This window comes from Saccopteryx bilineata, chromosome 3 (assembly GCF_036850765.1).
Source record: "Saccopteryx bilineata isolate mSacBil1 chromosome 3, mSacBil1_pri_phased_curated, whole genome shotgun sequence".
Taxonomy (NCBI): Eukaryota; Metazoa; Chordata; class Mammalia; order Chiroptera; family Emballonuridae; genus Saccopteryx; species Saccopteryx bilineata.
Window position 1 is genome coordinate 86880398 of NC_089492.1, and position 21504 is coordinate 86901901.

Consider the following 21504-nt stretch of genomic DNA (forward strand, 5'->3'; position numbering starts at 1 on the left):
GTGCTATAAAATTATACTAATAATGCCATCTGTCTCTCTGGATTGTTTTGATGGTAAAACAACAACACCTTTTACCAACATTAGCATGTTTCAATACGCAGTTTGTGTAGGCACTGGGCTAGATCTTCTGCTTATATTATTTCATTTAAAAATCTTGTAGAGCTCTGAGTATATACTGTACTCGCTGACATAAACATCTTTAGTTTTTTAAAGAAAACTTCAGGGAGTTTTCAGGGAACCAATGGCTTTCTTTGGAGGAGCAATTTTTTATTTCTCAGACTTGGAGCCCGGAGGACTAGAGGTGCCGAATGGGACATCACTCAAAGACCAGGGGAGAGTTGGCTTCTGACATCTGTGTTCCTTTGTGGAGGTCCTGGCAGAGTCCAGTGAAGCCATGTGGCAGCAGCACCCAGCCTGGCAATCCAGAGGTGGATCCCAGGGTTCCCTCTAGGGTCCCTGGGGCTAAGGCTATGCTGGTCAGAGATGCCACCCTCCCAGTTCAGCTTGATGACCTTTCTGTTGCAATCTAGATCAGGCCTTAGTTGGCAAACAGGACCCCATGGGCTAAATTCAGCCTCCCGCCTGATTTTGTATGGCCCGTGAGCTGAGAATGGTTTCTACATTTTTAGATTCACTCTTTTTTCATGTGGTTGTCTAGTTGTTCCAGCACCATTTGCTGAGCAGACCATCTTTTCTCCATCATACGGCTTTTGTTCTTTTGTCAGAGATCAGTTCACTCTCTTAATGTGGGTTTTCTGGGCTCTCCATTCCATCCCATGGATCTGTTTGTCTGTTCCTTTGCCAATACCGCACTGCCTTGATGTTACTGCAGCTTTAGCATGAGTCTCGGCGTTCTGGAGTGCTAGTCCTCTGCCTTTGCTGTTCTTCAATTTTCTGTTGGCTCTTCCATTTCAGAATCAGTTTGGCGATATTCACAAAGGCTCTTACGTTTTAAGTAGTTGGGAAAAACAAAAGAGTATCTCATGACACATGAAAATTTTATGACATTCAAACTTTAGTCTCCATAAGTAAAGTTAATTTGTTTACGTATCATCTGTGGTTGCTTTCACATGACAGCCGCAGAGCTGAGTGATTGTGAAGGAGACCGTATGGTCTGCAGAACCTAAACTTGTCACTAGCTGGCCCTTCACAGGAAACGTTTCTAGGTCTAGCTGTGAGGCTGTCACTTGCTGGTCGTGAGCATGGCCCACGAAGGCCGACCCGTTGTCAAAGGCCAGTTGTCAAATCCGGCCATCATCATTTGATAACTGTATCATCTTTAACATGCCACTTAACTTTGCTGGGCCCTTACCAATAAAGTGGTGATAATATTGTAGTATTTAGCTCACAGGGTTGTTAGAATTTAATGAATTATTTCATGTAAGTGCTGAGAACAGTGCCTGGCGCATAGAACTTGCAGATAAGTGTTGGCTACCATATAGATTTTTATCGTGGCTGGAAAAGAATATTACCAAAATAGTCTCAAATCCCTGCCCTGCTAATTCATCTACCTCACTCCTCCCAATGGGGTGATCATCCTAAAATACACATTAACACTAATCTCTTCGTGGTACTGATACTCGTGGAGTAGCCTGGCATTTGCCACTTCACGGCCCATCTGCTGTCTGTGAAGCCTCATCTATGCCCCTTTTTCTCCCCCATCCTCCAGTTATGAACCCTGTACTCCGGTCTTTTCCAGTTCTCTGTGCTTGTCCACACCTCAATGCCTTCCTCTCATATGGCTCTTTACATCCAGAAGCAAATCTCAGGGTGGGTTACAGCCATCACTCCTGTATGAGCTCCAATATGGAAACCAGTGCCTGATCCCCCAGTGGGCATAGCATGGAAATACACTCTTGCTCCTCATCCAACTCCAGATGAGTTACTTTCAGGGTCAAAAGGTAAAGCTGCAGAGGAAGGCTGGGGTGGAAAAGAAAGTAAGTCCTCTCCCCCAAGTCAGGCCTCCCTTTGGCATGGCCGAGTGCTGTCTGGGGTCTCACATGGCACCCAGAGCAGAAAACTGGGTGGGGAGAAGGCAGAGGAAGCCAGGGACCTGGATCTCTGATTATGCATCAGTAGATGACATATCAGTAGATTACACATCAGTATCGTTAATGTGTCATGAAGCTGTTGAAGTAAAGCATTAAGATTACATAACACCATGAAAAAGACTCAAGGTACAACATTGAAGAGAGCTTGCAGGATGCAAAATTGTATACATATTGGTTACAACTGAATGAGAAGTGTGCCTGATTGGGCCCGATGGTGGACCCGAGAGTGTCAACAAATGAAATCTTTTTTGGTTGTAGGGGTAGTGGCACTGTGGGTCTTTATTTAGAATTCTATTAACTGTACTATACTATTATTTGTATATTTAAAAGGTTAATGTTTTATTGGAAAACACATTAACTTGTATACTTAAAATGAGTCTATTTCATTGTATGTAAATTATATTTCTTTTTTTTTTTTTTCCTGAAGTTGGAAACGGGGAGGCAGTCAGATAGACTCCCACATGCGCCCAACCGGGATCCACCCAGCATGCCCACCAGAGGGCGATGCTCTGCCCATCTGGGGCATTACTCTGTTGCATCCAGAGCCATCCTAGCACCTGAGGCAGAGGCCACAGAGCCATCCTCAGCGCCCAGGCCATCTTTGCTCCAATGGAGCCTTGGCTGCAGGAGGGGAAGAGAGAGACAGAGAGGAAGGAGGGGGGGGGGTGGAGAAGCAAATAGGCGCTTCTCCTGTGTGCCCTGGCCGGGAATTGAACCCGGGCCTCCTGCACGCCAGGCCGACGCTCTACCACTGAGCCAACTGGCCAGGGCCAAATTATATTTCTTAAAGGTAAAAAAATGTTTTAAAAGATTGGCTCAAAATAAGTTGGGATGAGGATATTGTCTTTGTGGCCTCTCAACCTGCCTTTTCTCCCCCTTCACCTACATTCAGCAAGACCCCTTGAGACAGCCCCTGTCTAGCCACTGTACCCAGTCAGAGCTGCTGGGAATCCCATGAGGACTTCTCCTCCTAAGATCACATCACTCATCAGACTATTCCAGAATGTCTTTCACCTCTCCTGCTTTGTCCTGGCTCCCCAAACAACAGCAGTTATTTGTCCAACATGACCCTCCTCGAGAGTTCTGCTTTTTGCTAAGGAACCAATAAAGGAAACTGCAGTGATGCACCTGTGCATAGGGTTATCGCTCACCCTTCCCAAATAACATTTTTTATTTTTAACCTGGGGATTCTACTTTAATAGGCTGCATTAACAGAAGTATGAGGTCCCAAACAATGGAGGTGATAGTTGGAGAGATGGAATCTAGCCTTTCTTAACACAAGGCATGTTACTGGATAGGGCACATAGCTAGGGCTGGGAGGAAGGGCAGGAATTTTACAGATCTGGGTGGGAGTTAATTCCAGCTAAATAACCTGAATTATTTTTGCTTTATTTTAGGGACTACCCAGATCCATACCTTTCCTGGAGAGGATACACTGGAAGAACAGCTATGGTCAGAGGTGAGGACTTTGTCCTCATGGAAGGGGTGGCGGGTCTCTTCCACTGGGTTAATCCAAGTCTTGATACAAGTTGGCAGGTTCCTTCCTGGAGGGAAAGGGCTGCCCCCCACCCCTGGCCTGGCATAGTCTGGCTGCCTGGCAGAGCAGAGGGAGAACGCCTGTATCTCCTGGAATTTGGGGCTCATCATTCCTACAGACCGGGAGGGTGGTTCCCAGAAGTGTCCGGAAAGACTTATAAATGAGCTTGTTATCTCTATGAACCTTGAAGCTGATGCTATGAGTTATCTGAAGGCATCTGGGTAAGGTCTTCCCAGAACATCCACAAGATAAGAGTTGAGAGTAAATACTTTATCTCTTACCGCAATCAGTAATTCAAGAGGATTAACTTGTGTCTTCTCATGAGAGTGAGATGTGGTCAAGGAACTCATTTATTGCATGTTTTACCCTGTTGGAGTACAGCAAGTCCTCATTCACTCAATGTCTTGATGGGTTCTTGTAATTGCAGTGAAATGACCTGTAATGGCACTAGTTTTCCCATAGGCTAATTGATATAGAAAAGCGTTAAGTTTCTGTGGCCTCTTATCAGTGTTAGAAGTTGAATGAAATGACTGTTTAAGGACTTGTTACATCTCTTCTTTCACTCTCAGTTCCGGGGAGGAAACATGATCTCCCTTCCCAAAGCTTTTCATGGGACACTCAGATGCAGAGGTTGCTCTGGACTCCTATGAGCATCTGAGGAGGCCCAAGCGGTCTTGAGGACCCAGGCACTGGTCACCCAGGCCCTCCTCTGGGCTTAGGACACACCGATCAGGTGGGAACACAAGTTTTCAGTTTCAAGTTTACCCCGTGTCCAGCAGCACATGAACATAATGCCTCAAATACCTGCATTTGTGTAAATAATCAAAAGAGAGAAAGTAGATAATACAAATAAAAATAGCATAGATGGATTTTTAAAAAATCTTTTAGTCTAGGTATACTGGATCTCTTCTTAATGATTTTTTAATTGTGGAAAAGTATACGTAATCTAAAATTTACCATTTTAATCCCTTTGAATGTAAAATTCAGTGGTGTTGCATACATTCACAGGGTTGTGCTGCCATCATTACTGCCCACCTCCAGAACTCTGTCACCACCCCAGAAATGGATTCTTATTCTCCCTCCTTCTCCATCCCACTGTTGGGGGCATCCTTACCTCCACCTGCTAAACTCGTTGTCAAGAGACACATGTCCCCGGTACTAGGTGAACTGGGTTTGGGATTAGATGACCATGCACCTGGACAATTGTTGCTTCTGGATTTTGAGCCTAGATAGAGCAAGTACACGGTCCTTTCTGCACCAAGCTTTCAGGACCTGCAGTATTTCAGCTGACGTTTCTGGTGTTCGGTTTCTGTTGCAGAGCCTGAGGAATTTTCAGTTCTTATGCAACCCAAAGAAATCAGGATCCAGCCTGCCTTCTGAGTCAGGTATGTGACGCCTGGGCCACGACTCTGGTGTCCCCAGCAGAGGGCCCAGCCCTACTTCTCTTGTACCCTTTGGCCATTCAAGTCCCTCCTCTTTCCCATCCTTAGTCCCTCACACCTTCTCTTTTCCCCTCTCATTTATTTTTATGGAGGGACATAGAATGACCCACCAGTCAGAGGTGAGATCGACGTGGGCCCCACAGTGGCTTGACAGATGAGGGCAACCTCCAGGAGGGCTCCCCTCCAAGGGGCAGACCGTGTCATGGCAGCTGTGGCTGGGACCCTAGTCACTCGTGTGCTTTCCCTGTCCCTGTAATGTAGCCACAGTGGGTGCTGTAGACATTGTTTCCCCATAGTGGGTGAGGGTTGTCCAACACCTGGATGCTATGAATGTTGCTCCTGAGCGGGTCATCTTCTCCTGCCTTATCCTATTAAGTGGCTGCATCACAGACTGTTTGGCGGCTTTTATTTATGTTTGGATTGCGCTGACTTCCCCGGCTGTCCAGTTAAGTGTGCTATTCTTACTATTCTGTTAGAGAAGGAGTACAGGTCGAAAAAGAAATCAATATGTTTCTTAGGAAAGGATTTCTTTTGGGGAGCCCATCAGATGAGCATGGAGTATGTTGGTGGTCTCTAGAGAGACTTAATTCTAAGCCTGCTGGGAGGTCTGGTATGCCATCGTCCACAGCTCGCATCTGACGTTTACGCATTCACAGGCTTTGAGCGCTCTTCTCTGGTGACCTTTGAGCCAGTGTGACCCTTTGTGTACATAGGTGGTTTTCACTTTGATCTCTTGCCATCTCACTAATGGTGGTCCAGAAATACAGAGCCATGGGCTAGGTGAGAGGGGAAAATGAGGACCTTGAATGACTTTCCATGAAACACCGTTTGGAGACCTTGAGTTCAGTTCACAGTGTGGCCCCCAGCAAGGACTGAGCAGGTTCCTAGGGCTTCCCATGATAGCCTGGTCTTCAGCTCTCTGCTCCCATGGCCAAGACTCAACCTGCAGCTGTCCTCTGACTGGTGGACATGGGCCTACCCCCCCCCCCCCACTTAGCGTCTGTGGCCCACATTGTGGGAAATGTAGACCCGACCTTCTTACCTGGGTTCTTGTCTTCACAGTCCACTCTCTGAGACCTTCTGATATTAAATTTGTGGCAGCCGTTGGCCATGTGGACATGGTGAGTATTTCAAGGAAATGGAGGTAGGAGACAGGGTTTGGGCTCCGTGAGCTTCCAAATGAGCTCCTGGGAACATGCAGAATGTTTCGTTTTTGTAGAGAAGTTTATCCTCTTCAACTTAGTTTGGAGAAATCCTAAAATCTCGGGGGTTATGAGTCTTCTATCTTTTTTTTTAAATCAAATGAAAACCTCTCTTTACGTTCAGATGAGGAAACTTTTGGCGTTTCTCATTAATAAATTAAACCCATTGATAAATTAAGTCAAAGATCACACAGAATTGCAAAATTAATCTCTTAAATTGTCCATTTATGAGCTAAAGAAAAAAATTGTCCTTCTCTTGCTTGGTAAGTTATAATAAGTATATCCATCCTTGCTAGTCCCCATGAAGCGGTATGTTTTACATGGTCAGACGGAGAAGGGAAGCGGTGAGAGAGATGGAGAGAGGGAGGGAAGGAGCAGAACGGGGTATCTGGAAAGAGGAGGGCGGGGGGGGGGCAGAGTGAAGGCCAACGTGATTCCCACCTGGCTTTCCACACTCCCCGCTGGCCTGGGCTTAGTAGAAGCCCACCGCCCTCCCACCCTGCTGCCCACCGCACCCACCCCCAGTCCCAGTGACTCCCCGCTGGACAGACCACGGACCAGGTGTCCTCTGCTCTGCTCCAGGGCCCTGCGAGACCTCCCGCACCTGACCCAGGACATTCCCCTCCCTCCAGTGTCTTCTTTTCACCTGGGAAGCCTACCAGTCTCCTTCCCCTGGCCCTGCTGCAGGCTGTACTTCCTGCAACCTCAGCCCCTTCCCCTGGGCCCAGCCTGCCACCTCGCTGAAGGCCCAAACCCCCCACCCCGTGCACAGTGACAGCCGTGTGCAAAGTATTGTACAAGACTTCACATCAGAAACCGACTCTGGACCCAGAGAAATCGGCAGGCAGAGCTTCCCAGCCTCGTTTTCTTCTCTCTGTGCTGGTCTGGTGGTGGTCAAACTGCACACGTGACTCTGTGTGTGTGTGTGTGTGTGTGTGTGTGTGTGTGAGAGAGAGAGAGAGAGAGAGAGAGAAAGAGAGAGAGAGAGAGAAGGTGGAGGTGGAGGTTTACTGCTGGGAGAGATGTGAAAGGGGAGATAGGAATAAATGAGAAAGGAGGTTTCATGTCACAGATAGCGCGTTGACTTTGCTGAGCCCGTGTGTCCCTGCATGCTGATGGTCACATTCCAGAGCCCGGAATGTGTGACACTCGCTGGAGGACTCATTTTCTTCCACTTTGGCCAGGGAAACTCACTGTGGGGAAAATCTTCACCCTGAGCCAGGTTTCCAAAGTCAAACCAATCAATGGCTGCCACCCTTTGGTCCCCATTCTGAAAGCGCTCTTTATTCATGAATTATTCAGACCCCCAGCTCCTGCCTGTCACTCGCTCTCCTTTCTCCTCCTGTGAGCCCGAGGCCCATGGCAGCTCCATCAGTGATGGTCTCCCAGCCCCAGAATCATTATACCCAACCTTCAGGATGAAGCCTGAGAGCCCAGCACCTGGGAGGCGGCCTTGCTCCCTCTGCCTATGGAGCCGCTGTTGCGAGCTCAGCCTGGTGTACAAAAAATCAGGTTTGGGAAAATAAGACTGAATTTAAAATGGAAAAAATCCCATCATACGGATGTTTTTGCTCTGAGTTCCTGGGGCCTGCTGTAACCAGGGCACACATACCTGTGACAGTGACTAGCACTGGTTGGTTTAATTGCTCTAGACTTCCCTTTTCCTCTTGAAACTTTAAATATTAGATTTGTAAATATTTGCAAAAATTGTTTTCAAGCTAGAACGTGTGATTCATGTTTAATATAAGTAAATATCAACCACAACACATGTATATAGTATAAAATATTAGAGGCCCCATTCACATCTCCTGTTCACAGATGCAGACAGACACACAGTTTGGGGAGAGGGAGGGAAGGGAAAGAGAGGGTGTGTGTGTGTGTGTGTGTGTGTGTGTGTGTGTCTAATGTAAGGAAGGTCATACTGTAACATATTATCTGTGACTTGTTTTTCTGCTCAAGTAAGAGTCATGGACATTTTTCCATGCCAGGGAGGCTACAATCCAGTCTATCAGATTCCTTGAAGGCAGGCCTGTGCCTGACCTTGCTTTGCATGTCCTGTGCCAGACACAGCCCCGCCACAAGGCAGGCACTGGGCTAACGAGGAGCGTGGAGAGGAAATGCCCGGCCGCGCACAGCGAAGACGCAGGCGTTTGCTGGGTTTGCCAGCGTGGCTGCTCTCCCCACCCTGTGAGCTTGTTCCTCAGGCTCTCCCCCTCCCTTTCCCTCCTCACCCCCCCCCCCATCAAGCTTGAGCTCCACTGTCAGTCAGGCCCCCTGTGGGCTGTGCAGCTGTCCACAGGTCCTCAGTCCCAGGAGGCCTGCTTCCCTTGTGACTTCACCTGCTGGCATCTTTATGACCCCTGGCTGGCATTTTAGTGTAATTTTTTATTTAACTTGTTACCCTTCCCTGGAAATGTGGCCTTTCATGCAGAGTAAAAGACTCCATTCCCAGTTAGAGAAAGGTCACGGTCAGCCTGTCCTCCCGAGAGGGCTTCTGCGTGTGACCAGTTCAGAGCCTGGCTGTCATCTGAGCTGGGTGGGTAGGATAGACGGTCTTTAAGGGGAAGTGGCAGCAGGCTGGAAGTGGGGAGTGTGGTTCTAGCTGTCACCACCGTTCCTAGAGACACTGTCTTCTAGGATTTTGATCTCTAAAAATAACACCGACAATAGTGACTGTGTACTGAGCATGTTCTATGTCCTGGGCAGGATTCCAAACCTCCCTAGGGCCTTGCGAAGGACACTATTCCCAGGTGGGTCACCACAGTCTCACCTCCAGCCCTACAATTAGGGCACTTCTCCCATGGAGAGAGTCCTATGTCATCCAGCAATGTAGCAAGAGGACAATCAGAAACTTATTTTGATCATTAAAAAACTATTTACTGAACAAATATTTATTGAGTACTTATGATGTGTCAGTCACTGTTCTAGGTCCAAGGAGCACAGTCAAGAGCAAACCAGATACAAACTCCTGCCCTCATGCTGCTTACATGCCAGTCAGGAGACAGACGATAAACAAAGTTCATTTTAGAGTGTGGACACTCATAATCAGTCTCTTGTGTTCCTGTAGGATAGTCACAGGATAGTCACAGGGTTTTATCGTGGATGTAAATCTAAGCCCTTCTGCCCGCTCTCTGTCCTGCGGGAAACGCACACGCCCTCTGTTTCTCTGGGCGCTGCCGCACGTGCCGCAGAGGAAGCCGAACCTGCTCCCCTTCCTGCAGAACGAACGTGGGCAGTTTGACCTTCCTCTGGATCTGTGGGTTCCCTTTTAATCAGGGTGTGTGACTTTTCATACCGGACCCTGTCTGTCCTCCCCCTCTGCTCGGGTTCCGTGACATCTGTCCACTCACCACAGTGCTGCTGTGTGGGGAGGGATGGGGCAAGCAGGGATCTGGCCGGGAAAGCTCAGAACTCACCTGTCACCACTCCCGTCTGACGGGCAGCTGGGTCTCAGGAGGACAGGTCCTGCCGCCCTCCCTGGCCAGAGTAATGCCTCCCATCTTCTTCAGCTTCCAGGCTCGGGGACAGCCGAGGCGCAGAAGCGTCCCTGGTAAGTAACGGTGTTGGAATCGCAGAACAGTGGTGCTGGACAGAGCCTCAGAGATGTGCTCTCCTTGCCTCCCTGACAGGGAAACCCCAGGACCAGGTGGGAAAGGCCTGCCTCCAGGCTCCCTGAGGAACAGGTGTCCCTTAGGAGCGGGGACAGAACCCAGTCTCCTGCCTCCCCACCTGACAGCACTGTGCCTGTGAATCCCCTGGCTCCTCTGGGTAAATGGGAGGAAAAGCAGGCAAGGCCACAGGCAGGATTCTCGTTTCTCACCACCGACCAGGCCCCTGCTCTGCTCAATGGGCAGCGTGCAGGGCAGACCAGGGTCAGTCTCATTCTACACCGAGGTCTGCAGCCCCTTCCAGCTTTGGGCTAGACTGGAGACGTGGGGAGAAGGGCCCAGATGGAGCTGTGCACCCCACTGGGCCGACTCCATTGCCATCTGAGCTGTGTCTTCAACTCCAGTAAGGATCATCTAAGATGCAGAGCCAGGCCGGGCTGCAGCTCGTCAGGAACAGACCACAGCAGCCAGGAAAAGGGTTGTTGGCAGGTGACAAACACAGCCTGACACCTGTGCATTTGCTTCTACTTGCAGGACCGGAGATAGGCCCTGGCAGGTGTCCCTGGGAGTGGTGACAGGTGAGTTCTGAGCATTCCCGGCCAGATCCCTGCTTGCCCCATCCCTCCCCACACAGCAGCACTGTGGCAGGTGGACAGATGTCACGGAGCCCGAGCAGAGGGGGAGGACAGACAGGGTCCGGGTATGAAAAGTCACACACCCTGAAAGGAGGGTGTGAGAAATGTGTCTGAGGGTCTCTGAGCAAAGAGAAGCCAGGAGGCTTTGGTAGTTAAAGGACATGGGGGAGGGGCCAGGGGGTGGCTGAGCCAGTAGCACTTCATCTGGGGAAACTGCCCACAATGAACCCCCACCCCTCCAGGAGAAGACTTGGTCTAATTTTCAGCCTATTTTATTTTGTATTAACTCCCTCACTTATAAATATATCAGTTGGGTTCAGGAAAATGAAATGAAGAAAATGAAAACCAACTATATCCCACTATTTGTGATAATCGTTGTTAACATTTTGGCCTTTTTATATATGAATGTGCTTGTGCTATGCTATCTGTAACCTGGGTTGTTGTTGTTTTTCATTGAACATCAGACATCCCTTACGATTCTATTAAGTCATCCTGAAACTTTAAGTCCCTTAACGCCAGCTTAGTTAGCCTGGTGGGATGTTAGAGTCACCTCTAACCGTGGTGCTCGCGGTCACTGCCAAGGAAACCACTGTGCACCCACATTAGGGCGAGAAGGCTCAGACACAATGCACGTGCTCCGCTGAGCTGACCCCCTGTGGGAGCAATGACAGGGAGGTGGCGAGTGCCCTGCCAGCTCAGCCAGTAAGTTTCACCAAGGGTCTGGGGCTTATTGGGCTCCCTGGAAAGGGCAGGGGTGAGCAAGACACTGGGCCTGCCTTCAGTCCTGCCTCCCAGCAGGGGTGGTTAAGGCCTTGTGTTCTGCCCTCCAGAGTCTGATTGACAGGTGAAGGGATATTGGTGGCCAAGGTAGTGAGAGGATCCCCTTGAAAAGAGTCAAAGGATTCTGAAAGAAGAGGCCCCTACTAACTAGGTGACTGTCACAGCTCTGCCTGGTTTGACCCTTTTTACTCTTAAATGGTAGAAAACAAGAAACAAGTGGTGTATTTGTGGTAGAAAACAAGAAACAAGTGGTGTCTGGGAAGATGGGATGTAGTTTAGACCCTGAAACCACAAATACAGCTGCTTTGCTTGACTTCTTGACTTGCCTCCTTTTTCTTATTTTGTCCCTCACACACCTAGTAACATAAAAAGCCCTGACTGCCCCTCCTCAGCAGAGTGACCAGGAGTCCCCTCCTCAGCAGAGTGACCAGGAGGCCCCCCTGGCCAGAGATGCAGCAGAAGGCAGGGCAGTGAGAACAGGCCTGGCCCCTGGATGCCCTGAGGGACAGGACTTGCCTGAGGCTGCCAGGGGATCCAGCCTACCTAACGCAGGGGAGGAGCGAGGAGCGGAGTGCAGTCCTGGGGCGCCGGCCGGCAGAGGAGCAACCGGTCCTTTAAGGAGAAAGTGCTCTGGGAATATCCAGGCTGTGCCGTGTAGGATGGGGCCAGCCCCAGCTGAGCCCGCCTGTGTCCAACTCCAGGACCGTGGAGCTCTGCAGACCTAGCTGTGCCCTTGCTTACCACAGTCAGTGTGCCCACGGAAACTTGAGTCGGGGCGAGGAGGGACTTCTTCAAAGTTACGTGGTCAGTACACGGCAGAGTCCCGGTGAACACAGGTGGTCCAGCCCCATAGTCTGTCCCTTTGTTTTGACCCCTCTAAGAACCCAGAGAGAGGCAGAAAGGACAGACAGGATGGACAAAGTACACAGCAGATGTAAAATGAAATGAGGTTTGTGTGAAAAGAACCCAGGTCCTGTTTGACCACAAAGAAGCCATATAATGCAAGTACCTTTGGTTAGAAAGTAATTATCTTTCAAAGACCTAGCACCAGGTAGGTCATTCATCCTCACATATGGTCCTGATGCCAAGGACACACACACACACACACACACACACACACACACACACACACACACACACACACACGCTGTCCTGTAGTCTTCCACTGGCCTCAGAGCTTTCCATTTCTCAGAGAAGGCCTTTCCATTTCTTAGAGAAAAGGGCTCCTCCTGCCCAGCTCTCCCTCCTCTCCTGCCCAGCTCTCCCTCCTGCCCAGCTCTCCCCCCTCTTCTGCCCAGCTCTCCCTCCTCTCCTGCCCAGCTCTCCCTCCTCTCCTGCCCAGCTCTCCCGCCCTACCCCTTCCCCACCTGCTGCGTGTACAGTGTCGGCAGCCTCCGAGGGAACCCTTTAAAGCTGCCTTCTGGATTCTGCTCCCACGAAGCCCCTGGCACTTTTGGGTGGGGGAAGAAAGAAGGAGGACTGAGGGGTGGGGGTGGAGGCATCTCCCTCCCATGACAGTCCCCACTCTGCCCTCTCCTCTCTGGGGAGCAAGACACAACGTAACTGCTCCTGGCAGTGCTATTTTTAGCAGCCCTCTGGCTGTCAGCCCTGGGACTGCTCTCTTTGTGTTCTCGGGAGCTTTCCCACCCTGCTGTCACTCTCTCGGGGAGAGAGGGGACTGGGAGACAGCCTGCCCGGTCCCTGTCCCCGCACGCTTTCCCTGACCAGTCAATAGCACACAACTTCAGTTAGCCTAGAGCCCTCAGGGAGGTTGCTTAGCTGCTCCCAGCCTCAGTTTCCCCTTCTCACATAAAAGGTGCTTAACACTAAGCCTGGCCTAGCCCTCACAGATGTTAATTGTTAGCTCAGTTCACTTCCAGGGGCCAGCTCTGAGGTTGACCTCACACACCAAGGCAGGTGTGAAGGTCATGGTTTGGAAGAAGGGCAGCCACCCTGACACCTCAGCCCAGAGGGGTCGGTCTCCATAGCTGACCTCCAGCTGTCAGAGCCACAACTCTCAAGCCAGTTCTCCCTTTAGTCCTTTCAGACATCATCAGACACTTCAGTCGCTCTGTTCTGAGGCCCATGTGCGCCCCTGGGAAGAGAGCGGAAGCCCACAGCGGTGCTGGTGCTGAGTAAGTCCCTCCCGGCTCTCTCCGGGGCTGTGTACTCCCGTGGGTCTCGGCACGGGCAGGAGCATTTCGGGAGGAGGGACTGGCAGAGTCAAAGAGGCTTAAAAATAGAGGTCTGTACTAAGTCAAAGCTAAAATGCCTCTCCTGCGCTGATTTAAGTCTGTCTGATGGGTCTGATTTTAGAAAGCAGGTCAGGGTCTGCCCTCCAGAAGCCGCGGGTGGCGCAGTGTAGCCTTGGGCTCTGAGCCTGGCTCCTGGGCTGGGGCACGGGGCAAGCTCCCAGGCTTGGACAAAGTTATATTCAACTGATTTTCTCTCTGCTCCCCTCCCCTGTGCAGAGACTTGTGGATTCAGGCAAAAGAACTGGTGAGGAGCATGAGAGAAAACCAGGTAGGACCCCATCTGACTCTGTGGTTGGCGTGCCCGTGTCTGTGGAAAGACAGTGAGACCAAACGCCCCGGGCAGCTGTGGCCATTGTGCCCCAAACTCAGCAACCACAGTGGCCTGGGTGCTCCACAAATGCTTTTCTTGGAGGCCGTTGAAACACAGGGTCACTTCTTACGTGCACCTTGGTGTTTTGCATGGTCCTGCTGAAAGTCAGCAGGTGGACTACATGATTTCTTGCTTAGGCAGGTGGTCGAGAGCTTGGGTTAGATGGGGATTTTGAATTCTTCACCTCCTTGCTATATAATGTTGGTTAAGGCACTTAACCTCTCTAAGCCTCAGTTTTCCCATTTATGAATTGGGCATAATAAGAGGCTGTAGGACAGAATTTAGGAAGGATTAAATGAGGTGTTGGATGTGCCTGGCCCAGAGGCAATGCTCAGTGGAACCCTATAGCTGTCGTTATCGTTGAAGTGGCGATTGTTGTTATTATTAATTATCGTATCCATTTTAGCTCTGAGGCGGAGGCCTGGGTAACATACCTGCTGAAACCCTGGTGCCACCCTGGCTGGAACCAAGCGCTGAGCCTGGACCATGGGAACCAAGGGCAGCCACAGTCTCGGTCAGCCAGGCAGTCATTAAAGAGCTCAGGCAGCAAAGCCAGGTCACTGCAGGTTATACAGGGACAGGGATAAACGCAGGAGATACGCCACCAAGAGTTGGTTTCCTTCTAACAAGGGAATGCCTGCCAGACTTTCTGGAGTAATCACAGCATTCTGGAAAAGAACGGGGAGGTCTTGAATCCAACCACGTAGTTTTGCAGATGAGGAAACTGAAGTCCCAGGAATTGGTGCGACCTGTCCAAGTTCACACAGCTAGTTAAAGCTAAAATCTACAGTGTCTGATTCACAGCCTTGCACACCTCAACTGCTTCACACTGCCTCTTAAAGAGCAAAATAGATGTTTATTTTTTGTTCCACAAGTGACTCATGTTTATTGCAGAAAAAATAACAACACCACAGATAAACAAAAAGAATATCACTCAGAGATAACTGCTGTTGGCAACTCAGCATACATCCCCTGCCATATTTTTTCTAAGCACATATGTATATTTTATAAAACAAGGTTGTAACTAGATGTGGATACTTTTTATAATGTGCTTTTCTAAATAGGATATTGTCCATGACAATAATTATATATTCCAACATTGTTTTAATAGCCACCCAGTGTTTCACTTCTGAGTATTTCCCAACTTGTGCAGCAATCCCCTATTTTAGACATTTATGTTATTTCCAGTTTTTTTTACTGTTATAAACAAGGCTTTGCCATTGCAGCTAAATCTCTCATGTACCCTTATTTCCTTAGAATACATTTTGGGAAATGGAATTGTTGGATCAAAGGGTATGCCCTTAAAAGTTTTTAAAGTCTATTTTGCCAGATTGCTTTCTAGAGTAGTTGTACAATTTGAGTTTCCCACCATATACTTCTCTTTTTGAAAAAAAAAATCCATAAATATGATTTAATGGGGGTCAATATATGAAATTGAAAGATATGAAGAGAAATTTCTCTGGGTATCAGGTCTGACCACTATCTCTTTTTGATGCTGTTGCCTTCTTTAGCAACTTGACTTTCAGAATGACTGGAAGCTCATCAATGTGTTCTTCAGTAACACAAGCCAATGTCACCTGTGTCCCTCTGCCCAACAGGTAAACCGCAGGCAGGGGGTTGGAGGGATTGCAAATGCCAGGGTGGGTGCAGAGTGAATGAACTAAACCTGCCCAGTCTACACCTTGGCTGGGCGTGGTGGCACCTATTTCAGAATGTGGATGGATGGATGGATGGATGGATGGATGGATGGATGGATGGATGGATGGATAAGGGCTCAAAGAACCATATATGGAAACAGGTGTTTTAACTTACCATCTTTCATATCAGGTAAAGGAAATTGAGGTGGAGATAAGGGGGGGGGGGTCTATGGTTATTCTGCAATTGAGAAAAATCAGCTTCCTAGTTAAAAATCATTTTACCTCTTTTAACTCTGATTCATTTAAGTATTGAATTAAGGAAATAAAACAGGATATATACTCTGGTCATCACCTTTTGAACTGTAGTTTACCATGAACCCAGTTGTAATGGAAAGCCTAATGTTCATGTACGTAGACTACACTCCAGGCCCCTTAGCATTCCTGCACGCAGAATATGAAACATGTGACTTCATTTACTTTGTATGTAGGTGACTACCTCGGGCTGAAGTCCAGGTTCATTTGGGAAAATAAGCTTTTTCCTGCCTTTGGGTTCAAAGAGGAGTTTATTATCTGTGACCTTGTAGACAAGGGATGTTTTTATAAGAACATAATATCTTCCTCTAAGGAAAGGGAGAGTCGGTGTCCCAGCGACAACCACTCAGTGTGTGGGGTGGCTGGGCGGGCCCCGAGCCATGCTGCCGCTGTGAACAAGCACCTGGACTGAGAGGTTTGAAAGCAGAGTTTGCCGTCGGGGGAGAACGACACAGGGGTCCCTGTGGAAGATCAATCACCTGAATGTGGGCAGCGAGGACCCTTCTAGACAGAGTTCCCAAGGCCCTTCAGAAGGAAAAGTGAGATGCTTAAGGTCATGTTTAGAGAGAGACTCACTCGGACTCAATGAGACCGTGGTTTTACTGCTGCCCTGGTGACAGACAGAGCTGGCTGCGCTGGTCTCCAAGGACAACCTCGCACTTGAGCGGGGACTCAGGATGGAGAAGCTGCCTTACGTTTGGTCACGGCCTGAGTGATTGGCAGCTGTCTCCAGAATCCCTACCTGAGTTCTCCCAGGAAACAGACAGCTCCTGGGCCTCCCTTGTCTTCCTGTTTGAGCCAAGTCCCCTCAGGGGACAGCGGTGTGCAGGCAGCTTAGGAGTGTGTCTTGCTATAAAATTTATTTTTGTTTGGTGGGGTTTTTTGTTTGCTTGTGTGTTGTGTCTTTTTTTACTTTGGAAAAGTAAACCAGGGGCTATTTTTGCAGTGCTCTCATTTGTTTATTTATTTTCATTACTTGCAAGGAATAGGGTAGGAAGGGGGGTGTCTTTAAATACTTAGTGACAAGAGCCCTTGTCTTACTCCGGGAGAATGTGGCAGGGAGAGATCTGATGAAAGAATGTCATGTGGAAGTTTTGAGGCTCATCTGGGTCCTTAAATCCAAGGGTAATTGTGTTCCCCCTTTGGGCCTGATTTTCTTCAGATACAAGTGACTCCATCAGCCTTTGGGAGTAAGTCTTGTCTCCCATCGCTCGAAGTGAGCTGTAGTTTCCCTGGCCTTGAGTTTGCCCTTCCCTGACATGGAACTTTTCATTTGGGGTTTGGGGAAGTCAGAATGGACAAGAGCCCTTGGGAGCTCGGGGAATTCTGCACTTGATTGTGGGAAACTGGGATCTCATAGGGCCTTTGCCACTATCATCCCTGGGGGGGGGGGGGGAGGGAAGGGACAGGCAGGCATGAGCCTAGGCAGCCGGGGCCCCATATTCCCCGCCCCACCTACACTCAGCACATTTTTCCTCTCACAGCAGAGGTATGTGACAGATGGCATGGACAAGCTGACCCGAATGCTGGACTACCTGCTCCAGGAGGTGAGGCTTGCGGCTGCCCCAGGTCCAGGGGACCGTGCGCCCGGAGCTTGCTCGTGGACGCCTTCCACAGACGGGAGAGAGCTGCCCTTCTGAGGGTTGGCAGGGAAGGATCTGGTTACTTTCACATTGCCTCCACTGGGTTGAGAAAGATGGCGTCCTGGCAGCCCTCCCATGAGGGAGATCAGGACTGGGGAGAGGGACTGGAGGAGGCCACCTTTCTACCCTTGTGCTGAAACCTGGGTCAGGTAGAGAGCCCTTCACTCTGGCAAAAGATATTTCTGACAGAGACTTCTGGGCAGCAGGAGGGAAGGGGGCAAACCCCTCGCTGGGGACTCGGTGACCCCACTCTTTCCTGAACAGTTTTTCCCAGACCCAATTCTTTCCTGAAAGCCACTCTTTTCTGAGCTGTGATTACTGGGGGTGGGGGTGAGGGGTTCTTGAGAAGCTATAAGGCTTCCCTTCCCAGAGTGGCCACAATGAGCCAGCAAGCACCACCGGTTCTGAGACTCCTGGGCAGGCACCTTCTCTGTGGGAGCAGGTCTAGAGTCCTTTCACCATTGGGGGCCTGCCTCCTTGTTGACATTGTGGTGGGCAGTGCCCTGCCCACCCTGAGAGGTGGGGAATGACACATTTCTGTATAACCAGCAGGGCTGGTAGCTTTGGACCAACCCCAACCAAACCTCCCAAAGAGGCCCTTCACGGTCAAGCAGACCCCAAACTGGGCTGAGGGTTCCAGGGAAGACTTCGGGCAGCGACAGTGACTTTGCAAACGCTCATCTTCTCTCTTGTTTCCTCTTAGGTCCCTAAAGCATTTGTGAACCTGGTGGACCTCTCTGAGGTTGTGTGGCTCTCTCCCTGGCATCAGGGGACCCAGCGCAGGTAAAAGGGGGGTGGAATGGGACAAGCATTTGGTGAGTGGCTGCCAGGTGCCGGGCACTGGGTGGGGTACTTCACATCTCCGAGGTCGTGAGAGATTGAGCAATGTGTTGAGATCACAGAGCGAGTGAGTGCAGTATCATTCTGGGGACGGAGTCGAAGGATGCACACTTCAGTCTGCTGACGCCATGCCAGTGGGCCTGCCCTCTCCCCCACCAGAATGATCTGAGAGTTTAAAAGAACAGGTTTGGCAAAACATTCATAAGCCAAGAAGTGATACTTCTAGAAATTGGAAAGAAAAAAAATCAGCCTCAACGTATTTTATCTTCATAGAACTTGATTCTCACATCATTCTGAAAGTTGTTATAGAATTTAAACTCCTTGAACCCAAGTCCCAAGATTTTTGGCATTGCACCCAGAAAAGAAGTCCCTGTGGCAAAAGTCAGGGTGGGGACAGCTGGAGGTGGGGGCAACAGAGAGGAGAGGACAGTGCTGAGGGGAAGGGAGGGTTTTGAAGAGAAAGACACAGAGTAGGGGGAGGGAGAACTGGAGGTGGGTGTCTGGGGTAGAGGCAGTGAGGGGTCAGTGTAGCAGGAGATGGCTAGAGGGCACGTGTCTCCATACCCCTGTCCACCACCGATGGAGTGACCGATGGAAACCAGATCACAATGTTCCTTTCCACTCTGTCCTCTTCAGCGGGTATTTGCTTCCGTCTCCTGCACCCTCTGAGACTTCCAATTCTCCTTCCCACTCCTGGGCAATGTCCGGGTCCCCAGCCCTCTTATTTCACCATGGGGCAGCCCAAATGGCCCCCCTGTATCCACACTCTCATGCCTGCCTTATTTTAACCTGCAGCCCCGGAGCAGAGCCCTGCAGGTGCTCAGGGGACACCTCGAAGCTGTCCAAGGTTGTGGCACAGTGGTCTTATCAGGTGAGCCCACTCTGGGAGATGGGCAGTTTGCAGAGGCGAGGGTCATGGAGGAGAGCAGAGGTGGTAGGGACAATTAGGGTATAAGTCTGTGACTGAAGGACTTCTCTGACTTGGTCAGGAACCGTAGAGAGCTGCTCTCATTTCATTCCCCAATGATGACTTAATTTTCCTACATGAAAAGTGGGGATGACATACTGCCAGGTTGGGGGTCAGTGGTGGTACTTTAGATAGGGAAAGGCTTTGCAAATTCATTTGGAAATGGTTTTGGCCATTATCACTGCTGGTACCACTGCCTCTGTGACGAATGAGCTGGTTCTGCCTAGGCGGGGCTAACACCCCAGACTACAGCCCGAGGGCAATGCAGAGGTCCCAGAGATGTGCTCTCTGGTTTACAGAAGAGACCCCAAGAGGGTGAGGATGGCTTAGTGGAAGCCATCATTGCTGTGCTCAAAGCACAGTTCCTATTGACACGTGTTCGCATGATGATTTTTTTTAAGATCAAAGTTATGTATGAAGATGTGTAGCACTTTTCTTATTCCAGAGGTGACATGTTTCATATGGTTAACAGCACATCCCTCTATGGATCTTAGCCCTTGAACAGAGAATGGTGCCCTAGCCTCCTGCCGGGCAGGTGTATACTACCTGAGCTCCCGGGGAGTGTATTTCAGCTCTGCGTCTGGTATTAATGCAGAATAGCACGTGGTGGGCGATTGGGACCGCAGGGCTATGAGAACTCCCTGGCTGGAGGACGGGGCAGGCTGTGCCTTGCTCCTGCTCCTGGGAGCACATCTCTCTGCTCTCTCCTTCAGGAAAGTTGGGAGCGGCTCCTGGCCTCCAGCAAGTACAATGAGCATGAGTCCTTCACGGTGGTTTTCCAGCCCTTCTTCTACGAGACAGCCCTGTGGCCACTCTCAGTGAGTAGGGGTGGCCGAAAGAAGCCTGGCCCACACCTCTCCCTCTCCCTCCCACTTGAGATTCCCTGAGCCCAGAATACACACTCTCAGGGGGAAATGCTGCAATATTTTGTCTTATACTTTCTGGACGGTTTTCCCAGGGGGTTGGAGAGCCCCACCAACCGGTTCCTTAGAGGCAGAGCAGCCAGGAGGTAAAGAGCATGGACTTGAGGCAGCTCCTAGCTCTGAAATGGGCCAGTCGTGTGACCTTGGGCAAGTTGCTGGAACTCTCTCTGCCTCAGTTCCTCGCCTGTGAAATCAGGGCCATTGTTCATCTCCTTCCCTCTTGGGCGGCTGTCAGGGTCACAGGAGTAAACGTGTGAGGAACTTGGGAAGCCCTCAGAACCTCTTAGCTACTGTGACTCTTCAGGATAGAGTTTCAGGGCACCGTGTCACTCCCCTCCCTCTGCCGGCTCGCTGCATCCACCCCTGGAAGGGGGGGCAGTTTGACTTGCCCATCTCCCACAGGTCACTGGGCAAATGCCCCTTGCCTCGGTGGGGCGCCCAGACCATGGGCAGGGCGGTGGGTCCACACGTGCTCAGTGGGGTCTCTCTGACACCATGGAGGCTCCAGCACTGTGTGTCTGGGACAGTCCCGGCTTCAGGTTCCTGGCTCTCGCCTGTTGGAGTCGTTGTGCCCCCTTCGGGACTTAAACAATGTTTAAATAGTGTTTTAAAAGGAGGAGGAGGAATATGAGTTTCCATCCCCCCTCCTACTCAGACCACACATGAATCACTTCCCTGTCACCCCTGCTTCTGCTGTTTAGTGCAGTAATGGAGACGCCCACGATAACCTCGCCTCTAAGCCCTGGCCCCAGACAGTGCCCCTATAAGTGCCTGCCATCACTGATGGGGGAAGGGGCTGAGAGAAAAAGTCTGGACGGGTCAGTGCCACCCCATCTCTGCCAAGCACAGCTTTAAGGTTCGTGACAGGTCCACCCCGTCACAGGGGTTCTCATCAGGTTCTCTTCCAGGGGCAGTGGCCACTCCTGGATCCCACCACTCTGGCCTTGCACCTCTGGAACAGCATGGTGAGTGCCCAGGGGTCCTGGGAGTGTCCGATGTGAGGCACTGGCCTACGGGGAGGTGGGGCCTCCACCGCCACAGCCACTCTGCCCACGGCTCAGACGGAGGGGCAGGGTCCCGGGATAATGATTCTGGGCCACCAGGGATCCTCCACGTCTAGGGACAGCCCAGTCCTGACCACCGGGAGTTCCACTCCCTCGACCGGCACTGGAACGCAGCCCTGGCAGTGTGCAGGCCTCGCTGAGCACCTTCGGGAGCGTTCCTGGAGTCTGTGTGGGGACCTCACGGGGAGCAGGGCACTGAGCAGCATCTCACACTGCTTTTTCTCACACTCCAGCACAG

The 21504-nt window shown here is 50.4% G+C and overlaps 1 protein-coding gene across 1 annotated transcript in view; it reads left to right on the top strand.

Moving 5' to 3' along the window:
- PLB1 (phospholipase B1) overlaps window positions 1-21504 on the top strand; it is a 121358-nt gene that overhangs the window by 13493 nt on the left and 86361 nt on the right. The window contains exons 2-14 of the mRNA XM_066266803.1: window positions 3449-3510; window positions 4907-4973; window positions 6093-6151; window positions 9742-9782; window positions 10375-10418; window positions 13294-13390; window positions 13727-13778; window positions 15392-15478; window positions 17314-17376; window positions 18176-18255; window positions 19108-19183; window positions 19993-20097; window positions 21111-21167. Coding sequence (XP_066122900.1) covers window positions 3449-3510; window positions 4907-4973; window positions 6093-6151; window positions 9742-9782; window positions 10375-10418; window positions 13294-13390; window positions 13727-13778; window positions 15392-15478; window positions 17314-17376; window positions 18176-18255; window positions 19108-19183; window positions 19993-20097; window positions 21111-21167 — 890 coding nt within the window. The remainder of the gene's footprint in view (window positions 1-3448; window positions 3511-4906; window positions 4974-6092; window positions 6152-9741; window positions 9783-10374; window positions 10419-13293; window positions 13391-13726; window positions 13779-15391; window positions 15479-17313; window positions 17377-18175; window positions 18256-19107; window positions 19184-19992; window positions 20098-21110; window positions 21168-21504) is intronic.